The sequence below is a fragment of the Oryctolagus cuniculus genome, chromosome 6, assembly GCF_051225735.1.
Source record: "Oryctolagus cuniculus isolate XC-2025 breed Fujian yellow rabbit chromosome 6, ASM5122573v1, whole genome shotgun sequence".
Classification (NCBI taxonomy): Eukaryota; Metazoa; Chordata; class Mammalia; order Lagomorpha; family Leporidae; genus Oryctolagus; species Oryctolagus cuniculus.
Window position 1 is genome coordinate 931,155 of NC_142872.1, and position 20,607 is coordinate 951,761.

General features: G+C 40.4%; 2 protein-coding genes across 2 annotated transcripts; one reads left to right on the forward strand and one right to left on the reverse strand.

Moving 5' to 3' along the window:
* The first annotated feature begins 1,761 nt into the window (after positions 1-1,761).
* Positions 1,762-2,711, forward strand: LOC127488833 (olfactory receptor 14C36). Its single transcript, XM_089334708.1, has one exon. It carries the CDS (start codon positions 1,776-1,778, stop codon positions 2,709-2,711), a length of 936 nt encoding a protein of 311 aa, XP_089190834.1. The 5' UTR covers positions 1,762-1,775.
* Positions 2,712-5,071: 2,360 nt separating this feature from the next.
* Positions 5,072-6,007, reverse strand: LOC100340051 (olfactory receptor 14I1). The gene has a single exon (XM_002724227.4). The coding sequence runs from the start codon at positions 6,005-6,007 to the stop codon at positions 5,072-5,074; it is 936 nt and encodes a 311-aa protein (XP_002724273.3).
* Positions 6,008-20,607: the final 14,600 nt, after the last annotated feature.

The following is a 20,607-nucleotide window of genomic DNA, read 5'->3' on the forward strand; positions in this document are numbered from 1 at the left end:
ATAAACATAAATAGATCATATTGGCTAGGCAGAACACACATTAGAATTTACAGCTTTCTGTCCTATGTTTAGATGTTTAATCTATTTCACGTTGAGTGTGTGTGCATGTAAGGGTTCAATCTCATTCTTCTATGTGTGCATACTGAGTTTTCCCAACATCATTAATTGATGATATGTCCTTCCACCAGTGTGTGCTCTCAGCACCTTTGTGGAAGATCAGTTAGCCACATAGATGTGGATTTATTTCTGGACACACTATTTATTCTGTTGGTCCAGATGCTTGTTTTTTAAGACAGTATCATATTTTTATGACTGTGGCTTCATCACTCAAAAAATTTTATTAGGGAAATATAGTGCTTCCAGTTTAATTCTTCTTGCTGAAAATTTCTGTCAAGATTTTTTGGGTTCCATATTAACTCTAGGTTTTATTTCTGTTTGTATAAAAAATGTTGGGTTAATATTTTTAGGGGCTGCATTGTGTGTAGCTTTTTAAACTGGTCATTGTAACAAATTATTACTTACTTCTATGAACAAGGGATGCCTTTCCCTATATTTGTGTGTTTTTATTCACTTATTGGTATTTACACTTATCAGTGCAGAACTACTTCAGCTGGTTAAGTTTATTTTTTAGTGATTTATTATGTTTGATGCTTTTGGAAAAGTGGTTGTTTTCCTGACTTCCTTTTTGAACATTTTGTTGTTCATATACAGAAATGCAATATATATGTGTATATATATATAAATTTTGTATCTCACAGTTTTTCTGAGTTCATTTTTCTCAAAGCAGTTTTTTTGTGTCTGTTAAGTCTTCAGAGTTTTCCACATTTGCTCATATAACTTTATTTTTTCCTTTCCACTTTGACACCTTTCATTTGTTTCTCATGTCTAATTGCTCTGGAATGGACTTCTAGTATTACTTTGAATAAAAGTGGTGAGAATATGTATCCTTGCCAAATTTTAGAGAGAAGTTTTCATTTTTTCATTATTGAGTATGATGTTAGTTGTGAGCTTTTCTAAAATGATCTTTATTGTGGGGGACAAAGATTCTTCTATACATAATTTGTTAACAAAATTTTATTATGAAAAGTTAAATTTTATGAAATGTGTTTCAGCATTTATTCAGGTTATTGTGTGACTTTTATCCTTCAATCTGATAATGTTGTGAATCACACCGATTGGCTTGCTTATGTTGAAACTTCCTTTCAAGCCAGGGGCTTTTGTATGAATGTCTCTCAAGGATATTCATCTGTGTTTTGTTTTGTTGTGCTGCCTTTGTCTGGCTTTGACACTGCATGATGCTGGTGTCATTAAAGTGAGTTTCAAAGTATTCCCTCTTTTATGTTCTTTGGAAGAGTCTTTAAAAGACTGGTATTAATTCTTCCTGACTTACGCACATGTTTTCCTCAGAGGAACATGCCAGTAGTAACCAGTTCACCCTTTATTAAAACAGTGAAAATTATGGGTTGGTTGTTAGTGTGGAAACTGAGTAGCAGGGCTGGGCCTCACTCCTATATAATCGGATTGGAGTACCCCATCCTTTTTAGCACCTTTAAATGATAACTACTTCAGAGTGGTAAGAATGTAGGCAGATTTAAAAGGTGAAAAAATGGACTTGTTAGTTGTATTACATAGGTTAGGTACATTAAATAGAAGTAAACATTATCAAGGAAAGTGTTTAGGTCACTTTGTTGATTAGCTGATAATTATTATTTAGCTATGGTTCCCATCTTTTGTGACCTTTTTTTTTTTTCCAGATCAACCAGGCTTTCCAGAAAATGGCCAATTCCACTGTGGTGACTGTGTTTCTCCTTGAGGGCTTTGCTGACACACGAGAGATTCAGATCCTGCTCACCATGTTATTCCTACTAACATACTTGGGCACCCTGCTGGGGAACCTGCTCATTGTCACCGTCACCACTGTGGACTGGAGCCTTCACACCCCCATGTACTTCTTCCTCAGGAACCTCTCCATCTTGGACATGTGTTACATTTCTGTCACTGTCCCCAATGCCTGTGTCAACTCCCTCACTGACAACAGGGCCATTTCAGTGGCTGGGTGTGCAACTCAGATATTCTTGGTCATCTACTGTGCATATGTGGAGGTGCTGTTTCTCACCACCATGGCCTGGGACCGCTATGTGGCCATCTGCCAGCCTCTTCACTACTCCACTACCGTGAATGACCGATTCCGTGTACAGATGACCCTGGCTTCCCTACTCAGTGGCCTCATCTATGCAGGCGTGCACACTGGCTACACGTTCCAGCTGCCCTTCTGTGAGTCCCACGTGGTCCGTCAGTTCTTCTGTGACATCCCCTCTCTGCTCAGCCTCTCCTGCTCTGACACCTTCAGCAGTGAGCTCTTACTCCTGCTCTCTGTCGTGCTAGTTGTTGGTGGCTGCTTCATCTTCATCACCATGTCATATGTTCGTATATTCTCCACCGTGCTCAAGTTTCCAGCCCGAGAGCAAGGAAAGGCCTTTTCCACCTGTGTCCCACACATCCTTGTGGTGTTTGTCTTCCTGAGCTCTGGCGCCTGTGTATATCTGAGGCCCTCTGTGACCTCTGAAATGGTTCAGGGCACAATTCTTTCTGTATTCTACACTGTTGTTCCTCCATTCTTGAATCCTGTCATCTACAGTCTTAGAAACCAACAGATAAAGGGAGCTATAAGGAAAAGAATACTACAGAAGTTTTATTTTAGAAAATTATAGGGATCTACTTTAGATTTATACTGGGAAGTCACTGAGATTCAAACTTATATGTATCTATATCTGTCTCTCTCTCTCTCTATCTCTCTCTCTCTCTATATATATATCTGTATCTATATCTATACCTATATCTATATCTTTATCCTTATCTATACCTGTATCTATATTCATATTTACGTCTATGGAAGATGGGAGTTTGGTGGATCAGTTAAGCTGCCATTTGGGATGCCCACATCCCACGTTGGAGTGTCTAGGTTCAAGTCCTAGCTCTGCTTCAATTCCAGTTTCTGATAATTGTCTGTCCGTTTCTGTGTCTCTGCCTTTCAAATAAATAAACACTCCTGGTCTGGTTTCTGTGTGCTATATTGCCCACACCCAGTTATTCTACTGAAACCAGAGTGATCATTCTTGTAATTATGAGTGTATTGCTTAACCTTTCCATTGCTCTTCCAGGAATTATAGCATTTTGTAGCATTTGCACATGTTAATGGATGGATATGAAACAATATATTGATTCCAAATAATTTTGGAATAGGTACACCTATGATTCATCAAATATTTAGTAATTTTTATAATTTCTCAAAAGAAAACTTAATAAAGGAGTGACTTCTCAGGCATAAAATCTGGTTTATTCAATATAGTGTAACTATAAAAATAACATGATACTCAGTCAAAGTAATTTAAGTGTTTAAATCCAAAAGAATTGAAACCTAAAATATAATTTAAAGAAAAAGTAATACTCTAATCTGTTGTGAAAAATCATACATGATTTTCAAAATTTTTCAGCCCAAAATAAACTTTATCTTTCAGTTCCCTGTTTTCATGAACATTTTGAAGCCCTCTCGTGAATCCCAAGTCCATGGTTACCATCTTACTCAAATGTGAAAAGTTGAAGCTTTTCCTCTCATATCAGGAACAAGTTGAGGATGCCCCTTTTGCCACTGCTATTCAACATGGCAGCAACAGACCCAGGTAGAGCAATTAGATAAGAGAAATAAATAAGAGACATTAAATAATCTCTGTTGGGAAACAATATAATTTTTTGTAAAGATTTATTTTTTATTTATTTGAAAGAGTTGCACAGAGAGAGAAGAGGCAGAGAGAGACAGAGGGAGACAGAGAGAGAGAGAGGTCTTCCATCCGATGGTTCACTCCCCAGTTGGCCGCAGTGCCCGGAGATGCACTGATCCGAAGCCAGGAGCCAGGAGCCTCCCCTCGGTCTCCTACATGGCTACAGGGGCCCAAGGACTTGTGCCATCTTCTACTTCTTTCCCAGGCCATAGCAGAGAGCTGGATAGGAAGCAGAGCAGCTGGGACTCAAACCAGAACCCATATGGGATGCAGGTGCTTCAGGCCAGGGCATTAAACTACTGTGCTACAGTGCTGGCCCCACAATATAATTTTATATATAGAAATTCCTGAAGATTCTGCCAAAAATGTTAATTTTATAAATGAATTCAGTCATATTGCAGGACACAAAATCAGCATACAAATATCACTAGTTTTTCTACACATTAGCACTATATTATCCAAAAAAGAAATCAAATATTATCTTACAATAGCTTCAAAATTATAATATTGGAAATAAGTTTAATCAAGGTGATGAATCTATAAGCTAAAAACTGTAAGAACTCAAGCAATTCAACAGTAAGTATTTAATTCATTCAAATGGACCAATGATCTGAATATACACTTCCCAAAAAAAGACATGTCAATAATTAATAGATGCATGGAAACAAAATCTGTCAACATCATTAGTCATCAAGGAAATGCATATCAGAACCACAGTCATTCCAATTAGACAGATGAATGTGTTCTGGGACTGTATGTGCAACATGGTAACAGCAGTTATCAGTGTACCAAATACTTGAGAGCTGATAATAGAGATCTTCAAGTTCTGTCCCCCCATAACAAGTACATGAGTTAATGGATATTTTAAGTATCCTGATGTAATAATCTGTAGTGGGTCGATGTGTCAAAGCATCAAATTGTATAGTGTAAATATATACAGCTCATATTTGTTAGCTACACTGAAGTTTTGAGTATAAGTAAATAAATTTAAAACAAATACATTGTAGTTTTACATTTTTGCCTATTTGAAAATAAAGTGAAATATTAAAAGATAATATTTAGAAAATATTGATCAATGAGTTATGGAAAGCATAATTATAAATTATTAGAAATGAAATTGTGCACATAACCTTGGATTCTTTTACATTGGAAATTCAGAATAAAATGGATGATTTTCTGTTAATTTAGCAATCTTCCAAATTGGAATCAGCAGCTTTTTCATCATTTGTCATCATGTATTTAGGATCGTTACATCTTTTATCATAAACCTTCTACAGCAAAGACCAGAAGTCCTACAATGGCAGAGGGTGTATCTTCCAAAATTGCCGCCACAGTGCTGTTTTTATCTCCTTATTTCTGAGACTGTATATGATGGGATTCAGAACAGGAGGCAGAACTGTGTATGCCAGAACAATTCCCAGGTCTTGAAAGGATGAAGATTTGGCAACTTGCCCTAAGGCAGCAAAGAGCCCGGTGCTGAGGAAGAGCACGGTGACAGCCAGCTGTGGGGAGCAAGTGGAGAAGGCTTTTGCTCGACCCTCTCCTGAAGGGATTCTGAGCACCGTGGAGAAGATGTGGAAGTAAGAGGTGATCATGAGACCAAAGCAGCCCATCACCAAGAACGAGCTGAGAGCTAGTGCAACAAACTCTGCAAAGAAAACCTCACAGGACACCAGGGCCAGCACGTGGGGGATGTCACAGAAGAACTGGTGGATGCTGTTGGATCTGGAAATAGGCTCCTGAAACATGTTTCCAGTGTGCACTGCTGCGTAGGAAAAGCAGCTGAGCCAGGCAGTCACTGCCATCTGGCAGCATTTCCCTGCCGTCATCACAGCTCCATACTGGAGGGGGCGGCAAATGGCAAGGTAGCGGTCATAGGACATGACAGTGAGAAAGGCCAGCTCAGCAGAGGCAAAGGCAAAGAAAAAATAGACTTGAGCCATGCAGCCAAGATAAGAGATGGAGCTGCTGTGCATCAGGGAGCTGTGGACAGACTTGGGCACGGTGACTGAGATGTAGCACAAATCCAGAAAGGAGAGGTTCTTCAGGAAGAAGTGCATGGGCGTGTGCAGATAGTGATCCAGCGTGATGACTGTCACAATGAGTAGGTTCCCCACCAGTGCTGCCAGATAAAGCAGCAGAAACAGCCCCGCGTGCAGAATCTGTAGGGCCCAGACTTCAGAAAAGCCCATGAGCAGGAATTCTGCCACATCCGTGAGATTGTTCATCTGGCAGGGGGACCCGTGTTCTGATTGTTGAGAAGAAAGCATGACCATTTTAAATGAGACAAAGAAAAACCAAGTCAACAAATCAAATCTGTTGGTCATCTTCCATACTCCTAAAGCAAGTGGGATGTTGGCAGATTGTTTTATAAGCTTTGTAAGGTTTAGAGAGCTAAAGACTAAGAATCGAGTAACTAATCTTTAAAAGCTGTCATTTAGTGTCAGTGATCTGCTATGCAGTGCTTTTCAAACACAAGCTAAGAAATTCCTCCATCCAATCAACTAGGATGTTTGTATAAAAAAAAGTAGGTTCTCGGGTTCCATTGCCAATAAACCAAATAAGAATTTGTGGGAGATACTCAATAATCTGCCTTTTGTACAAGTTTCTGAGTGATGTTTTAGTGCAAAAGGTGTAGTTGTAGCTGTAACTACACATCCTGGGCAGTCGGTGAGCTCTAGGTGTTTGTTGAATAACCTCAGCAGCATGTCGCTTTACAATGAGATTTATGATTCAAGGAAAGGAAAGAATACCAAATGTGACCTTAAGCCATATTGTTAATAGTTCTGTTTTGGAGAGAGTCAAATGGATTTTGTGTCCATGCACTAGACACAACAATAGTAATAGTTATGATGCCATAACTCTTGTGTAGAACCTTCTCCATGCCAGATGCTACTATCTGTACTGTGCATACATTAAACTCAAGTAATATTCATAATGGCACAAGGAATTGAGATTATTATTCTCATTCAGCAGGAGAAACAGAGGCATAGCAGAAACAATGAACTTGGGGCAAAGGTCAGTTGCAGCAGTCAAGGAACTACTTGGGGCACCTCCATCCCATATTAGAGTGTCTGGGTTTGAGTCTCAGCTCATCTGCCAATTCCACCTTCCTGCAGTGTGCATCCTGGGGGGGTAACATGTGATGGCTCAAGTACATGGGTCCCCTGATTGAGACCTGGGCTCCTGGCTTCAACTTGCTTCATTTTGGGCCGTGTCAGGTATTTGGGGAGTGAACCAGCAGATAGCAGATCAATAACCAATTAAAACGTGTGTCCAACCTTAGTAGGTAGGGAAATCAAAATCAAAACTTTAAAGCATGCTGTTTTGTACTCACTGTTTTATATAATAAAAAAGTTTATGGAAAACCTAATTTAAAAAGTATGATTTTACCTTAGTGTAAAGACACCTGTGTTCCACATCAGAGAACCTGGGTTTAATTCCTGGTTCCCACTCCTGGCTCCACCTTCCTGGAAATGCAGGCCTTGGAAGGTGGCAGTGTTAGCTCAGGCTATTGGGTTCCTGATACCCCTTGGGAAACCCAGATTGAGTTCCCAGCTCTAGCATTGCACCTGGACCAGTTCAGGCCCTGGTGGTCATTTGTTTAGTGAGTCAGCAGAGAGAAGCACTTGCTCTCTCTCTCTCTCTCTCTCTCTCTCTCTCATTTTAATGATTCAAAAAAAAAGAAATAATTTTTTTTGGTGGCAACCGCGGCAGGACACAAACCTGCAATCTTCTGATATGAAAGAAAGAAATAACTTTTTTAAGATTTTAATTTTTGAGAAGTAGAGTTACAGACAGTGAGAGGGAGAGACAGAGAAAGGTCTTCCTTTTGTTGGTTCACTCCCTAAATGGCCACAATGGTTGGAGCTGCACCAATCCGAAGCCAGGAGCCAGGTACTTATTCCTGGTCTTCCACATGGGTGCAGGGGCCCAAGGACTTCCACTGCCTTTCCAGGCCATAGCAGAGAGATGGATGGGAAGAAGAGCAGCCAGGACTAGAACCAGCACCCACATGGGATGCCGGCACCATAGGCAGAGGATTAAACTACTGTGCCACAGCACCAGCCCCAGAAAGAATTAATTTTTTAAGGGAGAATTTGTTTTGATGTAAGAAAATTTTTCATTATACACGTTTTGTGGCTCCTTTAATAAATATATACTCAAGTGTAAAGGTTACCAAATTGAGGGCTGTGTGCTGTCCTCATGAGGAGAAGGGATCCAAAGCCCTGTTTTATATAAGAACAGGTCCCTGTACAGCAGCCATGCTGAGTGTGGCAGCGCCACATACACCAGTACAGAAAATTCCATACAGCATGTTCTCCGTCATGTGAGTTTCAACATTCAGAACACGAGATATTAGTTATGGATGCACACAGATAAGAGATGGTATAGGGAATGCATGGTCCCAATTAGTGAATGCGGGACAGAGGAAGGAAACCATGAGAAACAGGTAGAAAACTGAACATTAACTATTCTGTAATATCTCAACATTTACAATATTAAATCAAGCACAAAAAGATGAATAAATGGTTAATTAATTAACAATAATTTTTGCTCATCCCACATTTGTGGCATTTCACATTTTAATATTATGCATATTAGTATCAAGAAGCAGTTGGAATACTGTTGTGTGTCATAAACCAGATGTCATTTCAACTCACTTATAAAATTTAGTGAAAATAAATAAGACTTTTTTTGGCTTCATGAATCTATGTAACACCTCACCTATTAAAATGATAAATTCAGAAAACATGATTAAGCATGACAGAGGTTGTTGATGCAAGATTTGCTTCATCATTCTTACTATTTTCTTTATGTTTTTCTACCCAGTGTATTGTTTGACAATGTGTAATAGTAAAAACAGCATTTTTGTCCTGCCATTTACTTATTAATAGAATTTAGTGAAACAAGTAGTACTGTGCACGTTGTTACTAATTTGGTTTTGGTTTGTCCTCAGAGTCCTAACCAAACAATCCAGACTTGTAGCTCTAGGCCCCCCTCCCTCACCAACATCAGGGTAGGTGGTCACACAGCTCCCAGACTCAGTCAGCAACAGGGCCCCACCCCCTGGTTAGCTTGGAGCAGTTCTCATGCTTAGTCACCTAGAGAATGGAAATCATGCCACTGTTTCAACTCCATCACCTCCTGCTTCCAGAAGGGAAAACTACCCCATAATTTTATGTAGTTTCTATATAGTTACTGTTATTTATTGAAATTATCATGCAATCAATAACTTCTTGGAAGTGTGTGCTGTTTAGAATTGAGAATATGCAGGATTGGTTTTTAGAGAAACAAGTAGAAATATTTTATATATAGTACACATTCATACAACACATCTATGGAAAATAATGGGAAAAATCATTGATAATATTCATTAACAAATACTTGATAGTCAACCATATATTAAAAAGGCATAGTACCTTTCAGCACACATACATACATACATCACTGTCAGATTTAATGTAAACTTTGTATTACTTCTAACTGCAAAGTGCATGGAATTACACATTTACCAACATTCCTGCATCCCAGTCTCTTTGAGGAACAAATAAGTGACTGTGGAATTCTTTTCACGTCAGGAGCAAAAATGAGTGGTAGCATATATAATCACGTCCACTTAGTTGGGATAAACGTACCTCAGTCACTCTGCTGCAAACAGTGTCAGGGTGGAGGAAGCCGGGAATGCACACATGAAGACATGCATGGTGTGGGCTGGGGGATGGGGAGGGCACCCGGCTCAGCTCTACACCTGCTTCAACATGCAGGTAACACAGATGCACTGACAGGGAGCCCCCTGTTCTAACCTGCTCCCAAGTCCTTCCTCTCTGAAAGGGACCCCAGCACAGACTCAGGCTGAAAAGCAGCCTCAACAGCAGCCCTGGACTCTTCGACTCACCTGGGGTCATTTCCCTCCCCTGGCTCCACTGTCTACAATTTGACTACCTAAGAATATCCAGACTCCACGTTCACCTGCCCTATGGGCTCTTTCACTCCAAGAGCTGTAAATCAAGACCACGCAGCTGGTGGAGCACACCAGCATCTGACGAATGCTGGGACTGATGGAGACCTGCATTCTAGCTGTGTTAGCTTACAGGGAGCTGATTTAAATGGGGATGTTACAAATAAATTTCACTTTCAGTGGCCCCCAAAAGTAAAAGGCACTGACCGGATGACCTCTGCTGCCATGCCAGCACTGAGGGCATTTATGTCAACTGCACTTGAGCCTCCTTGCACACTCGTGTCACTGTTGTTCTGATCCTCAAGAATCACCCATCACTGCCGGTTTCAAGGGCTGTGGGCATGGGCCTGCCCCACAAGCTGTGTGCTGAACAGTCCCAAGCTGGCCATAGAGGCCCCAACACTGATTACAATGATAAAAATCAAAGTGAACTGAATGTACCACACTATTCTGTTGCTTGCTTCATTGAACAAGTGTGGAACATGACTAAGAGAACAATCAAATTGCTCTAATCAAACATCAGGCATGATGTTTTCATTGCTAGAAGTTTGAAATGATCACTTGCACAAGCCTTGTGCAGTTACATCCAGTTCCCCTACTGCATGAAACTCTGAGAAACAGAAGAACAGAAATACCTTTCTGAAAGAACATGCGGCTCTTGGCGTATGAGTACTTTCTGCAGTGGTGGGGTCAAAGGGGTGATTCTGGTATCTTCCTCCGTTCACCATGAGACGAAACGACTGCGTTTAATAAGCAAGCTCAGAGGTGGAAGCTACCTGTTGCACACTACGTCAAGGAGAGAATCTTCTCTGTGAGCTTCCCAGGGAGTGGGTCCCCAGAGTCTGGAGTGGATCACCCCAGAGAGAAGCCTGGGGCATTGGCCTCAGAGGGAGGCAGACCTTCACCTTGTCAAGTGGTAATTGGATGTGATAATTGAGCTGAAAGTATGGGGCAGCACAGAGAGAGAGAGAGAGAGGCAGAAATTTTCATCAAAGAAAGATTTCTCTTCATTTGACTGAATAGAGGCTTAATCAATTTTATTATCTCTTCAAAGACAGATTTTTGTTACATTGATTTTTCATTCTGTTTTTCAATTTTCAAGTTCAATGGGTTTTTATTATGTCTTTTCTTCTGCTTACTTGGAATTCAATTGACTCTCCTTTCTCTCATTTCCTAATGTTGAAATGTACACTATTGATTTTAGATCTTTGTAATTTTCTAGTATGTGTGTTCAATGTTGTAAACTTTCCTCTTAGTTTCACCTGTGCCACACTACAACTCTGATGAGTTTTGTCTTCATTTTCATGTCTATAGATAGACAGATATAGATATAGATATAATGTATGATCTCATCAGATTTCTTTGTTGAATCACATGGAATTTTGAAGCTTGTAGTATTTGGGAATTGTCTAATTTTGTTGCCGGAGAAGCAAAGGGTCCTTGTCTTCGCACAAAAAAGAATTCAGCTGTGAGACAGAGTAGTGGAAAGCAAAATAGCAAGGTTTATTAGGGTAGGGACATCTGTAAGTTGTCCTGGAGGTAAGATATCTGTAAGAGGTGCCTGGATGGGCACCTCTCCAGACAGACCCTGAGAGAGAGTGCTCAGTTCACATTTAGGCTGGGGTTTTTAAGAGGGTGGGTCTTGCCTTCCTTCCCCATCTCCTTCTTCTACTCCCGGACCCAAGGACTTGTTGGGTGTAAATACAAAAAATTCCGTTCTGAGTTCTTCCCACTGAAGTTATCAGACAGGGGAAGCCTGACTGGCCTCGTCCCTTCTTAGAGGAAGGATGTTTATCAGGCCAGGGAGAAGGGGCAGGACCCCTGGAAGGTCATCAGGATCTGGGCAGGACTTTTGAAGTGCAGATACTAGGCTGCACCTGGAAGGTTATCGGGATGACTTTGAGATGAGGATACTGGACCACTGTAGATGTCAGTTCCTTAGGCCTTTGTCACACACACATAAGCTCATTTCTGATTTCCATCAGATGAATGGACAAAGAAAGGCAACATAGATGAGGGTCGTTCAAAGTTCATGGAAAATGAAATTGAAAGATGTATATGTTGGTGGAAAAAAAGCTTTGTAATCTGTGTATCATTTTTTCATAATTTGCATTTTCCTTGAACATCTGAAAATTTTTCATATACTTAGGTTTAGGTTTTTTTGGTACCAAAAAAGCATCTTTTGGCTGGCACCGCGGCTCAATAGGCTAATCCTCTGCCTACAGCACTGGCACACCGGGTTCTAGTCCCGGGCGGGGCGCTGGATTCTTTCCCGGTTGCCCCTCTTCTAGGCCAGCTCTCTGCTATGGCCCTGGAGTGCAGTGGAGGATGGCCCAAGTGCTTGGGCCCTGCACCTGCATGGGAGACCAGGAGAAGCACCTGGCTCCTAGCTTTGGATCAGCGCAGTGCGCCGGCCGCAGCGCGTCGGCCACAGTAGCCATTGGGTGGTGATCCAACGGAAAAGGAAGACCTTTCTCTCTGTCTCTTTCTCACTGTCCACTCTGCCTGTCAAAAAAAATAATAAGCATCTTTTAACTCACTTTTCCACTAACTTTGTGAAGTATCCTCATATAGACAATGGAATGTTATTCATCCTTTACAATAAAAAAAAATCTGTCATTTCCAACATAACCTGGAGGATCTTTTACTCAGTGAAATAAGCCTGGCACAGAAGGACAAACACTGAATGATTTCAATTATGTGTGGTATCCAGAAACATAAAGAAATAGAATAGTATATAGGATTCTGGGTTAAGGGAGTGGATGGTATAAGGGGATAAATTAATCAGACCGAGCGTTAGAGGTTATTGTGAGATTGGTGACCGTTAACAATCATGCATCATACATTCCAGAGTTCTTAAAAGAGTTCAAATGTTTTCAACTCAAAAATGGCATATGAGGTGATGTTTTCATTAATTAGCTTATTTTATGTCCTTTGGTTATTTTTAGCTGTATCATAGCACATGCAGTTTATGTGAGGTGGATGAAAACCAGCATCATTGTTTTTCTCTGACTTTTCCCGTCCTTAAGGAATCTCCAGTGTAACTCAAACATGGGCACATCACAGACATCACTGAGTGTTTATGGAGCAAATGAACAAGCCAGCGGCTGTCAAAACATAATAAGTCAATTGTTTATTAAATTAATGGGGAATCCACTTAGAGCAGATATAAAGGTAGCTTTTTTAACTTATTAAAGATAAGGGAAGGATATTTTCATCCTCAGTGTATTTACAATATTCTGGGACTGAGAGTGAATTTCCTGCAAGGACAGAAGCCCCAGGGGACACCTGGGAAGCCAGGGTTTCCTCTAGGCTCCCTGTGCTCTTTGCCACAATGGAAATAAAAAGAGGTTCAGCTTCTCTCCCCACTCCGAATGTCTGGCACTCAGTGCCTTGTGTTTAACTGGGGAGCATCTCGAAGTCCGAGATGGGAGAACATCTGCTGGGACTGCTGGGCAGTGTGACGCTCTCTCTGACTCACCCACAACCTCCTGTCCAGTCCAGGTGAGCTGCTCTCATTCTGAGATTGAAGGAGTGAGTAAGGGGAGGATTAGATGGGTGTAACTTCAGGACATGTAGATGCTCTGGACACCAGATTTGTGGATTCCAGGGGACTGGTGCACATCTCAAATGATTGTTGTCCACCATTTGGCCTCACAGATTCTGGGCTGTGAAATTACTGGGGAGTGTGCATACTCAGATGCACACAGAGGCACATACAAACCTGCAGCCTTTTATATACTGCATTGCTGTAGCATGTGCAGTTGCGTTTCTCACATACACACAGACTTTTCAAATACCTCATATTGAAAGGAGAGAAGAGTGAGTGGATTGCTTCACTGTTATTTTTAAGTGAACAATAGTGGTTAATTATTCCAAACATTTGGTATTTTACGAATGCTGACGAGCAACAGGATCATCTTTAATGAAACTAAGGCCTATTAATAACTAAAATCTGCATCTCCCTTACAAAGTACCACTTAATTAAATTATGGATCATTTTTATTATCACAATCTGAGGAGGATAATTGGCAGAGAGAGAAAGAGAGAGTGAGTTTCCCTTTAACATATTCCTCATTTGGAGCCATAAAGACAAGATTGGAACGTGTCGTCCCTCAAGGCTTTTAGTAGAAAATAAAAGCAAACTGATCATGGTTTCCAATAATATACTGTGGAAATGTATTTTATTAAAAGTATATTTATTTGAAACCCAGAAATATAGATAGATGGATAGATAGATATAGATTGATGGATATATTACCAGAGAAGCAAAGGGTCCTTGTCTTTGCACAAGACAGAATTCAGGCGTGAGACAGAGAGCAATGGAAAGCAACATAGCAAGGTTTATTAGGGTAGAGACATCTGTAAGAACCGATAGGCACCTCTCCAGACAGAACCTGAGAGAGAGAGTTCTCAGTTCACATTTAGGCTGGGGCTTTTAAGGGGATGGGTCTTGCCTTCCCACCTTTTATCTCCCCCTCTCCTTCTTCTCCCAGAACCAAGGACTTGTTGGGTGTAAATACAAAAAATTCCGTTCTGAGTTCTTCCCACTGAAGTTATCAGACAGGGGAAGCCTGGCTGGCCTCGCCCCTTCTTAGAGGAAGGGTGTTTATCAGACCAGGGTGAAGGGGCAGGACCCCTGGAAGGTCATCAGGATCCTGGGGGGACTTTGAAGTGTAAGATGCTGGGCTTCTGGAGCTTCCGCAGTGGGTGCAGGTCTTCAGGCCTTTCTCATACACACATAGGCTCAATTTCTGACTTCCTACCTAAAGATAGTCAGAGTAAGAACTCCCAGTTGCTTGTTCATGCCTGAAATGCCCACAATAGCTGGGGCTTGGGCTGGAGACAAAGCTGGGAGTGGAAATCTGAATTACTTGGGTTATCACCAGCTCTTCCCAGGGTCTGTGTTTGCCTAGAACTGGGAATGAAACCCAGGTACTCTAATGCAGGACATAGGAGTTTTAACTGCTAGGCTCAACACCCACTCCTCTATCTTCACTTAAATCTGTTTTTTGGAAAATGTATAATTAAATTAGGGGCCAGCACTGTGACACAATAGGCTAATCCTCCACCTGTGGCGCCGGCACATGGGGTTCTAACCCTGTCGGAGCACCGGATTCTGTCCCGGTTGCCCCTCTTCCAGGCCAGCTCTCTGCTGTGGCCCAGGAAAGCAGTGGAGAATGGCCCAGGTCCTTGGGCCCTGCACCCGCATGGGAGACCAGGAGAAGCACCTTACTCCTGGCTTCAGATCAGTGCAGTGTGCCAGTCACAGTGTGCCGGCTGCAGCGGCCATTGGAGGGTGAACCAACGGTAAAGGAAGACCTTTCTCTCTGTCTCTCTCTCACTGTCCACTCTGCCTGTAAAAAAAAAAAATTAGGAATAACTTTGAGACCTGAATTTCACATTGAAATATCAAATTCACTGAGGGCGAGATGCAGAAAATGAAACTTTATAACTGCTACACACATGCATGGTGAAGAGTTGCTTAAGCTACACAGAAAGGCAGTAAAGAAAATCCATTCTTTATCATCTCAGAACTTGGTAAAGGAAAAGGCCTCTGAGGATAGTAAAGAGATGAACCATCTCAACACATTTAATATGGGGAGTTTACCTGCATTTTCTGACAAACTGAAGGCTGCACATCAGTAGTGTTTAACAACCACATCACCCGAAGAGGGTAGGCAGATAAATTTAAAATGACACAACAAACATTTATTAAAGAAGGTTCTGCGCATGGCTTGGAAATACAGAAAAAAATGTATTCTTGGTATTCATGGTAAACACACTGGAGTGTCCCCCTTTGCGTTTGCTGAGTTGAACAGGGGAAGGTGTGAGGCTTCCCTACAGCCAGTAAGGGAAGAACAGGTGCTCTCCCCGCGGTGTGTGTGGTGTGATCCGCGCTGGGTAGAAAACTGTGTAGACAAAAATGAAAGGGATACCAGTTCTGAAACATAACCAAGAGAGGATAAAGGAATTCATTACGTTATTTTAGATTAACAAAAATTTTGAAGAAATCTTCATTTACTGTGAGAGCAACACTGTCACATAAATTCTGTTCCTAAGATATACTAATAAAAAGTATGAATAAAAAAGACATATTTATAGTATTTCCACAGACATTGAGTGATACACAGCATGATTCTGTTCTTATATGTATATATATCTGTGCTTCTGCCTGCATTATTAATTAAAATGTAATGCTCCTACCATATAAAAATGACAGATATTTGAAAGGATGGATATGTTAATTGGCCCAGTTTGTTCACTCTGCTGAGTAAGCACGGAAACCTGCTGTGGTACTCTGTAAATGCATGCAACAGTTATTTGTCAATTCAAAAATTATACTAAAAAACAAAATTTTATAATAAATATTGTATTTGACATTGAGGCTAGAAAACTCTTTATTTCTTTTTCTTTTTTTTAATGTATTAATTCCATTATTTTTTTTAACTTTTATTTAATGAATATAAATTTCCAAAGTACGATTTATGGATTACCATGGCTTCCCCCCCATACCATCCCTCCCACCCACAACCCTCCCCTTTCCAACTCCCTCTCCCCTTCCATTCACATCATGATTCATTTTCGATTATCTTAATATACAGATCAGCTTAGTATACATTAAGTAAGGATTTCAACAGTTTGCTCCCACACAGAAACATAAAGTGAAAAATAATAGATGATTTTTTTTAAATGATGATGAAATCAGATCAGACCTATTGTCATGTTTAATCCCAGTGAGAGTCAAGTTGGGAGTTGATAATTTCTTTTTTTTTTTTTTTTTTTTTTTTTACAGAGGATCAGTTTAGTATGCATTAAGTAAAGATTTCAACAGTTTGCACCCCCATAGAAACACAAAGTGAAATATATTGTTTGAGTACTCGTTATAGCATTAAATCTCAATGCACAGCACATTAAGGACAGAGATCCTACATGAGGAGTAAGTGCACAGTGACTCCTGTTGTTGACTTTACCAATTGACACTCCTGTCTATGGCATCAGTAATCTCCCTATGCTCCAGTCATGAGTTTCCAAGGCTATGGAAGCCCTCTGAGTTCTCCGATTCTTATCTTGTTTAGACAAGGTCATAGTCAAAGTGGAGGTTCTCTCCTCCCTTCAGAGAAAGGTACCTCCTTCTTTGAAGACCTGTTCTTTCCACTGGGATCTCACTCACAGAGATCTTTTTTCCAGAGTGTCTTGGCTTTCCATGCCTGAAATACTCTCATGGGCTTTTCAGCCAGATCGGAATGCCTTTAGGGCTGATTCTGAGGCCAGAGTGCTATTTAGGACATCTGCCATTCTATGAGTCTGCTGAGTATCTCACTTCCCATGTTGGATCACTCTCCCCTTTATTCTATCGGTTAGTGTTAGCAGGTACTAGACTTGTTTATGTGCTCCCTTTGACTCTTAGTCCTTTCATTATGATCAATTGTGAACTGAAATTGATCACTTGGAATAGTGAGATGGCATTGGTACATGCCACCTTGATGGGATTGAATTGGAATCCCCTGGTATGTTTCTAACTCTACCATTTGGGGCAAGTCAGCTTGAGCATGTCCCAAATTATACATCTCTTCCCTCTCTTATTCCCACTCTTATGTTTAACAGGGATCACATTTCAGTTAATTTTCAACACTTAAGAATAACTGTGTGATAATTACAGAATTAAACCAGTCATATTAAGTAGAACAGACAAAAAAAATACTAAGAGGATAATGTATTAAGTTGTTCATTAACAGTCAGGGCTATGCTGATCAAGTCACCGTTTCCCATAGTGTCCATTTCACTTCAGGAGGTTTCATTTTTGGTGTTCAGTCAGTTGTCACCGATCAGGGAGAACATATGATATTTGTCCTTTGGGACTGGCTTAATTCACTCAGCATGATGTTTTTCCAGATTCCTCCATTTTGTTGCAAATGACTGGATTTCGTTGTTTCTTACTGCGGTATAGTATTCTAAAGAGTACATATCCCATAATTTCTTTATCCAGTCTACCATTGATGGGCATTTAGGTTGGTTCCAGGTCTTAGCTATTGTGAATTGAGCTGCAATAAACATTAGGGTGCAGACTGCTTTTTTGTTTGCCAATTTAAATTCCTTTGGGTAAATTTCAAGGAGTGGGATGGCTGGGTCCAACGGTAGGGTTATCTTCAGGTTTCTGAGGAATCTCCAGACTGACTTCCATAGTGGCTTGACCAGTTTGCATTCCCACCAACAGTGGGTTAGTGTCCCTTTTTCCCCACATCCTCGCCAGCATCTGTTGTTGGTAGATTTCTGCATGTGAGTCATTCTAACCAGGGTGAGGTAAAACCTCATTGTGGTTTTGATTTGCATTTCCCTGATTGCTAATGACCTTGAACATTTTTTCATGTATCTGTTGGCCATTTGGATTCCTCTTTTAAAAAATGTCTATTGAGGTCCTTGGCCCATCTCTTAAGTGGGTTGTTGGTTTTGTTTTTGTGGAGTTTCTTGATCTCTTTGTAGATTCTGGTTATTAACCCTTTATCTGTTGCATAGTTTGCAAATATTTTTTTCCCATTCAGTCGGTTGTCTCTTCACTCTCCTGACTATTTCTTTTGCAGTACAGAAACTTCTCAATTTGATGCAATCCCAAATGTTAATTTTGGCTTTGACTGCCTGTGCCTCCCGGGTCTTTTCCAGAATTCTTTGCCTGTGCCAATATCTTGAAGGTTTCTCCAATGTTCTCTAGTAACTTGATGGTGTCAGGTTGTAGATTTAGGTCTTTAATCCATGTTGAGTGGATTTTTGTGTAAGGTGAAAGGTAGGGGTCTTGCTTCATGCTTCTGCACGTGGAAATCCAATTTTCCCAGCACCATTTATTGGATAGACTGTCCTTGCTCCAGGAATTAGTTTTAGATCCTTGATCAAATATAAGTTGGCTGTAGATGTTTGGGTTGATTTCTGGTGTTTCAATTCTGTTCCATTGGTCTATCCATCTGTTTCTGTACCAGTACCATGCTGTTTTGATTACAACTGCCCTGTAGTATGTCCTGAAATCTGGTGTTGTGATGCCTCCAGCTTTGTTTTTGTTGTACAAGATTGCTTTAGCTATTCGAGGTCTCTTGTGCCTCCATATAAATTTCAGCACCATTTTTTCCAGATCTGAGAAGAAGGTCTTCGGTATCTTGATTGGTATTGCATTGAATGTCTAAATTGCTTTTGGGAGAATGGACATTTTGATGATATTGATTCTTCCAATCCATGAGCATGGAAGATTTTTCCATTTCTTGGTATCCTCTTCTATTTCGTTCTTTAAGGTTTTGTAATTTTCATCGTAGAGATCTTTAACGTCCTTGGTTAAGTTTATTCCAAGGTATTTGATTGTTTTTGTAGCTATTGTGAATGGGATTGATCTTAAGAAGTTCTTCCTCAGCCATGGCATTGCCTGTGTATGCAAAGGCTGTTGATTTTTGTGCATTGATTTTATACCCTGCTACTTTGCCAAAATCTTCTATGAGTTCCAATAGTCTCTTAGTAGAGTTCTTTGAGTCCCCTAAATAAAGAATCATGTCATCTGGAAAGAGGGATAGTTTGAGTTCTTCCTTCCCAATTTGTATCCCTCTAATTTCTTTTTCTTGCCTAATAGCTCTGGCTAGAACTTCCAGAACTATATTGAATAGCAGTGGTGAGAGTGGACATCCCCATCTGGTACCAGATCTCAGTGGAAATGCTTCCAACTTTTCCCCATTCAATAGGATGTTGGCTGTGGGTTTTTCATAGATTGCTTTGATTGTATTGAGGAATGTTCCTTCCAAACCCAGTTTGCTTAGAGTTTTCATCATGAACGGGTGTTGTATTTTATCAAATGCTTTCTCGGCATCTATTGAGATAATCATATGGTTTTTCTTCTGCAGTCTGTTAATGTGGTGTATCACATTGATTGTCTTGTGCACATTAAACCATCCCTGCATACCAGGGATAAATCCCACTTGGTCTGGGTGGATGATCTTTCTGATGTGTTGTTGCATTCTATTGGCGAGAATTTTATTGAGGATTTTTGCATCTATGTTCATCAGGGATATTGGTCTGTAATTCTCTTTAAATGCTGCATCTTTTTCCGGCTTGGGAATTAAGGTGATGCTGGCTTCATAGAAAGAATTTGGGAGGATTCCCCCTTCTTCGATTGTTCTGAATAGTTTGAGAAGAATTGGAGTTAGTTCTTCTTTAAATGTCTGGTAGAATTCAGCAGTGAATCCATCTGGTCCTGGGCTTTTCTTTGTTGGGAGGGCCTTTATTACTGTTTCACTTTCTGTCTCAGTTATGGGTCTGTTTAGGTTTTCGATGTCTTCCTGGTTCAATTTAGGTAGGTTGCATGTGTCCAGGAAGCTATCCATTTCTGATAGGTTTCCCTGTTTGCTGGCATACAAGTCCTTTTAGTAATTTCTGATGATTCTTTTTATTTCTGTGGTGTCTGTTGTTACATTTCCTTTTTCATCTCTGATTTTATTGATTTGGGTCTTTTCTTTTTTTAGTTAGTTGGTCCAATGGGGTGTCAATTTTGTTTATTTTTTCAAAAAAGCAGCTCCTCGTTTGGCTGATTTTTTGGAATGTTTTTCTTGATTCAATCCTGTTGATTTCTTCTCTGATTTTAATTATTTCTCTTCTCCTACTAGATTTGGGTCTGTTTTGCTGTAGGTTTTCTAGATCCTTGAGGTGAAATGAAAGCTCATCTATTTGGTGCCTTTCCAATTTCTTGATGTAGGCACCTATTGATATAAACTTTCCTCTTAACACTGCTTTTGCTGTGTCCCATAAGTTTTGGTATGTTGTGCTGTTATCCTCATTTACTTCCAGAAAGTTTTTGATTTCTCTTTTGATTTCTTCTATGACCCATTGTTCATTCAG

Excerpts from the sequence above, each read along its gene's own strand:
- LOC127488833 (XM_089334708.1), top strand. The coding sequence starts at position 1,776 with ATGGCCAATTCCACTGTGGTGACTGTGTTTCTCCTTGAGGGCTTTGCT.
- LOC100340051 (XM_002724227.4), bottom strand. The coding sequence starts at position 6,007 with ATGAACAATCTCACGGATGTGGCAGAATTCCTGCTCATGGGCTTTTCT.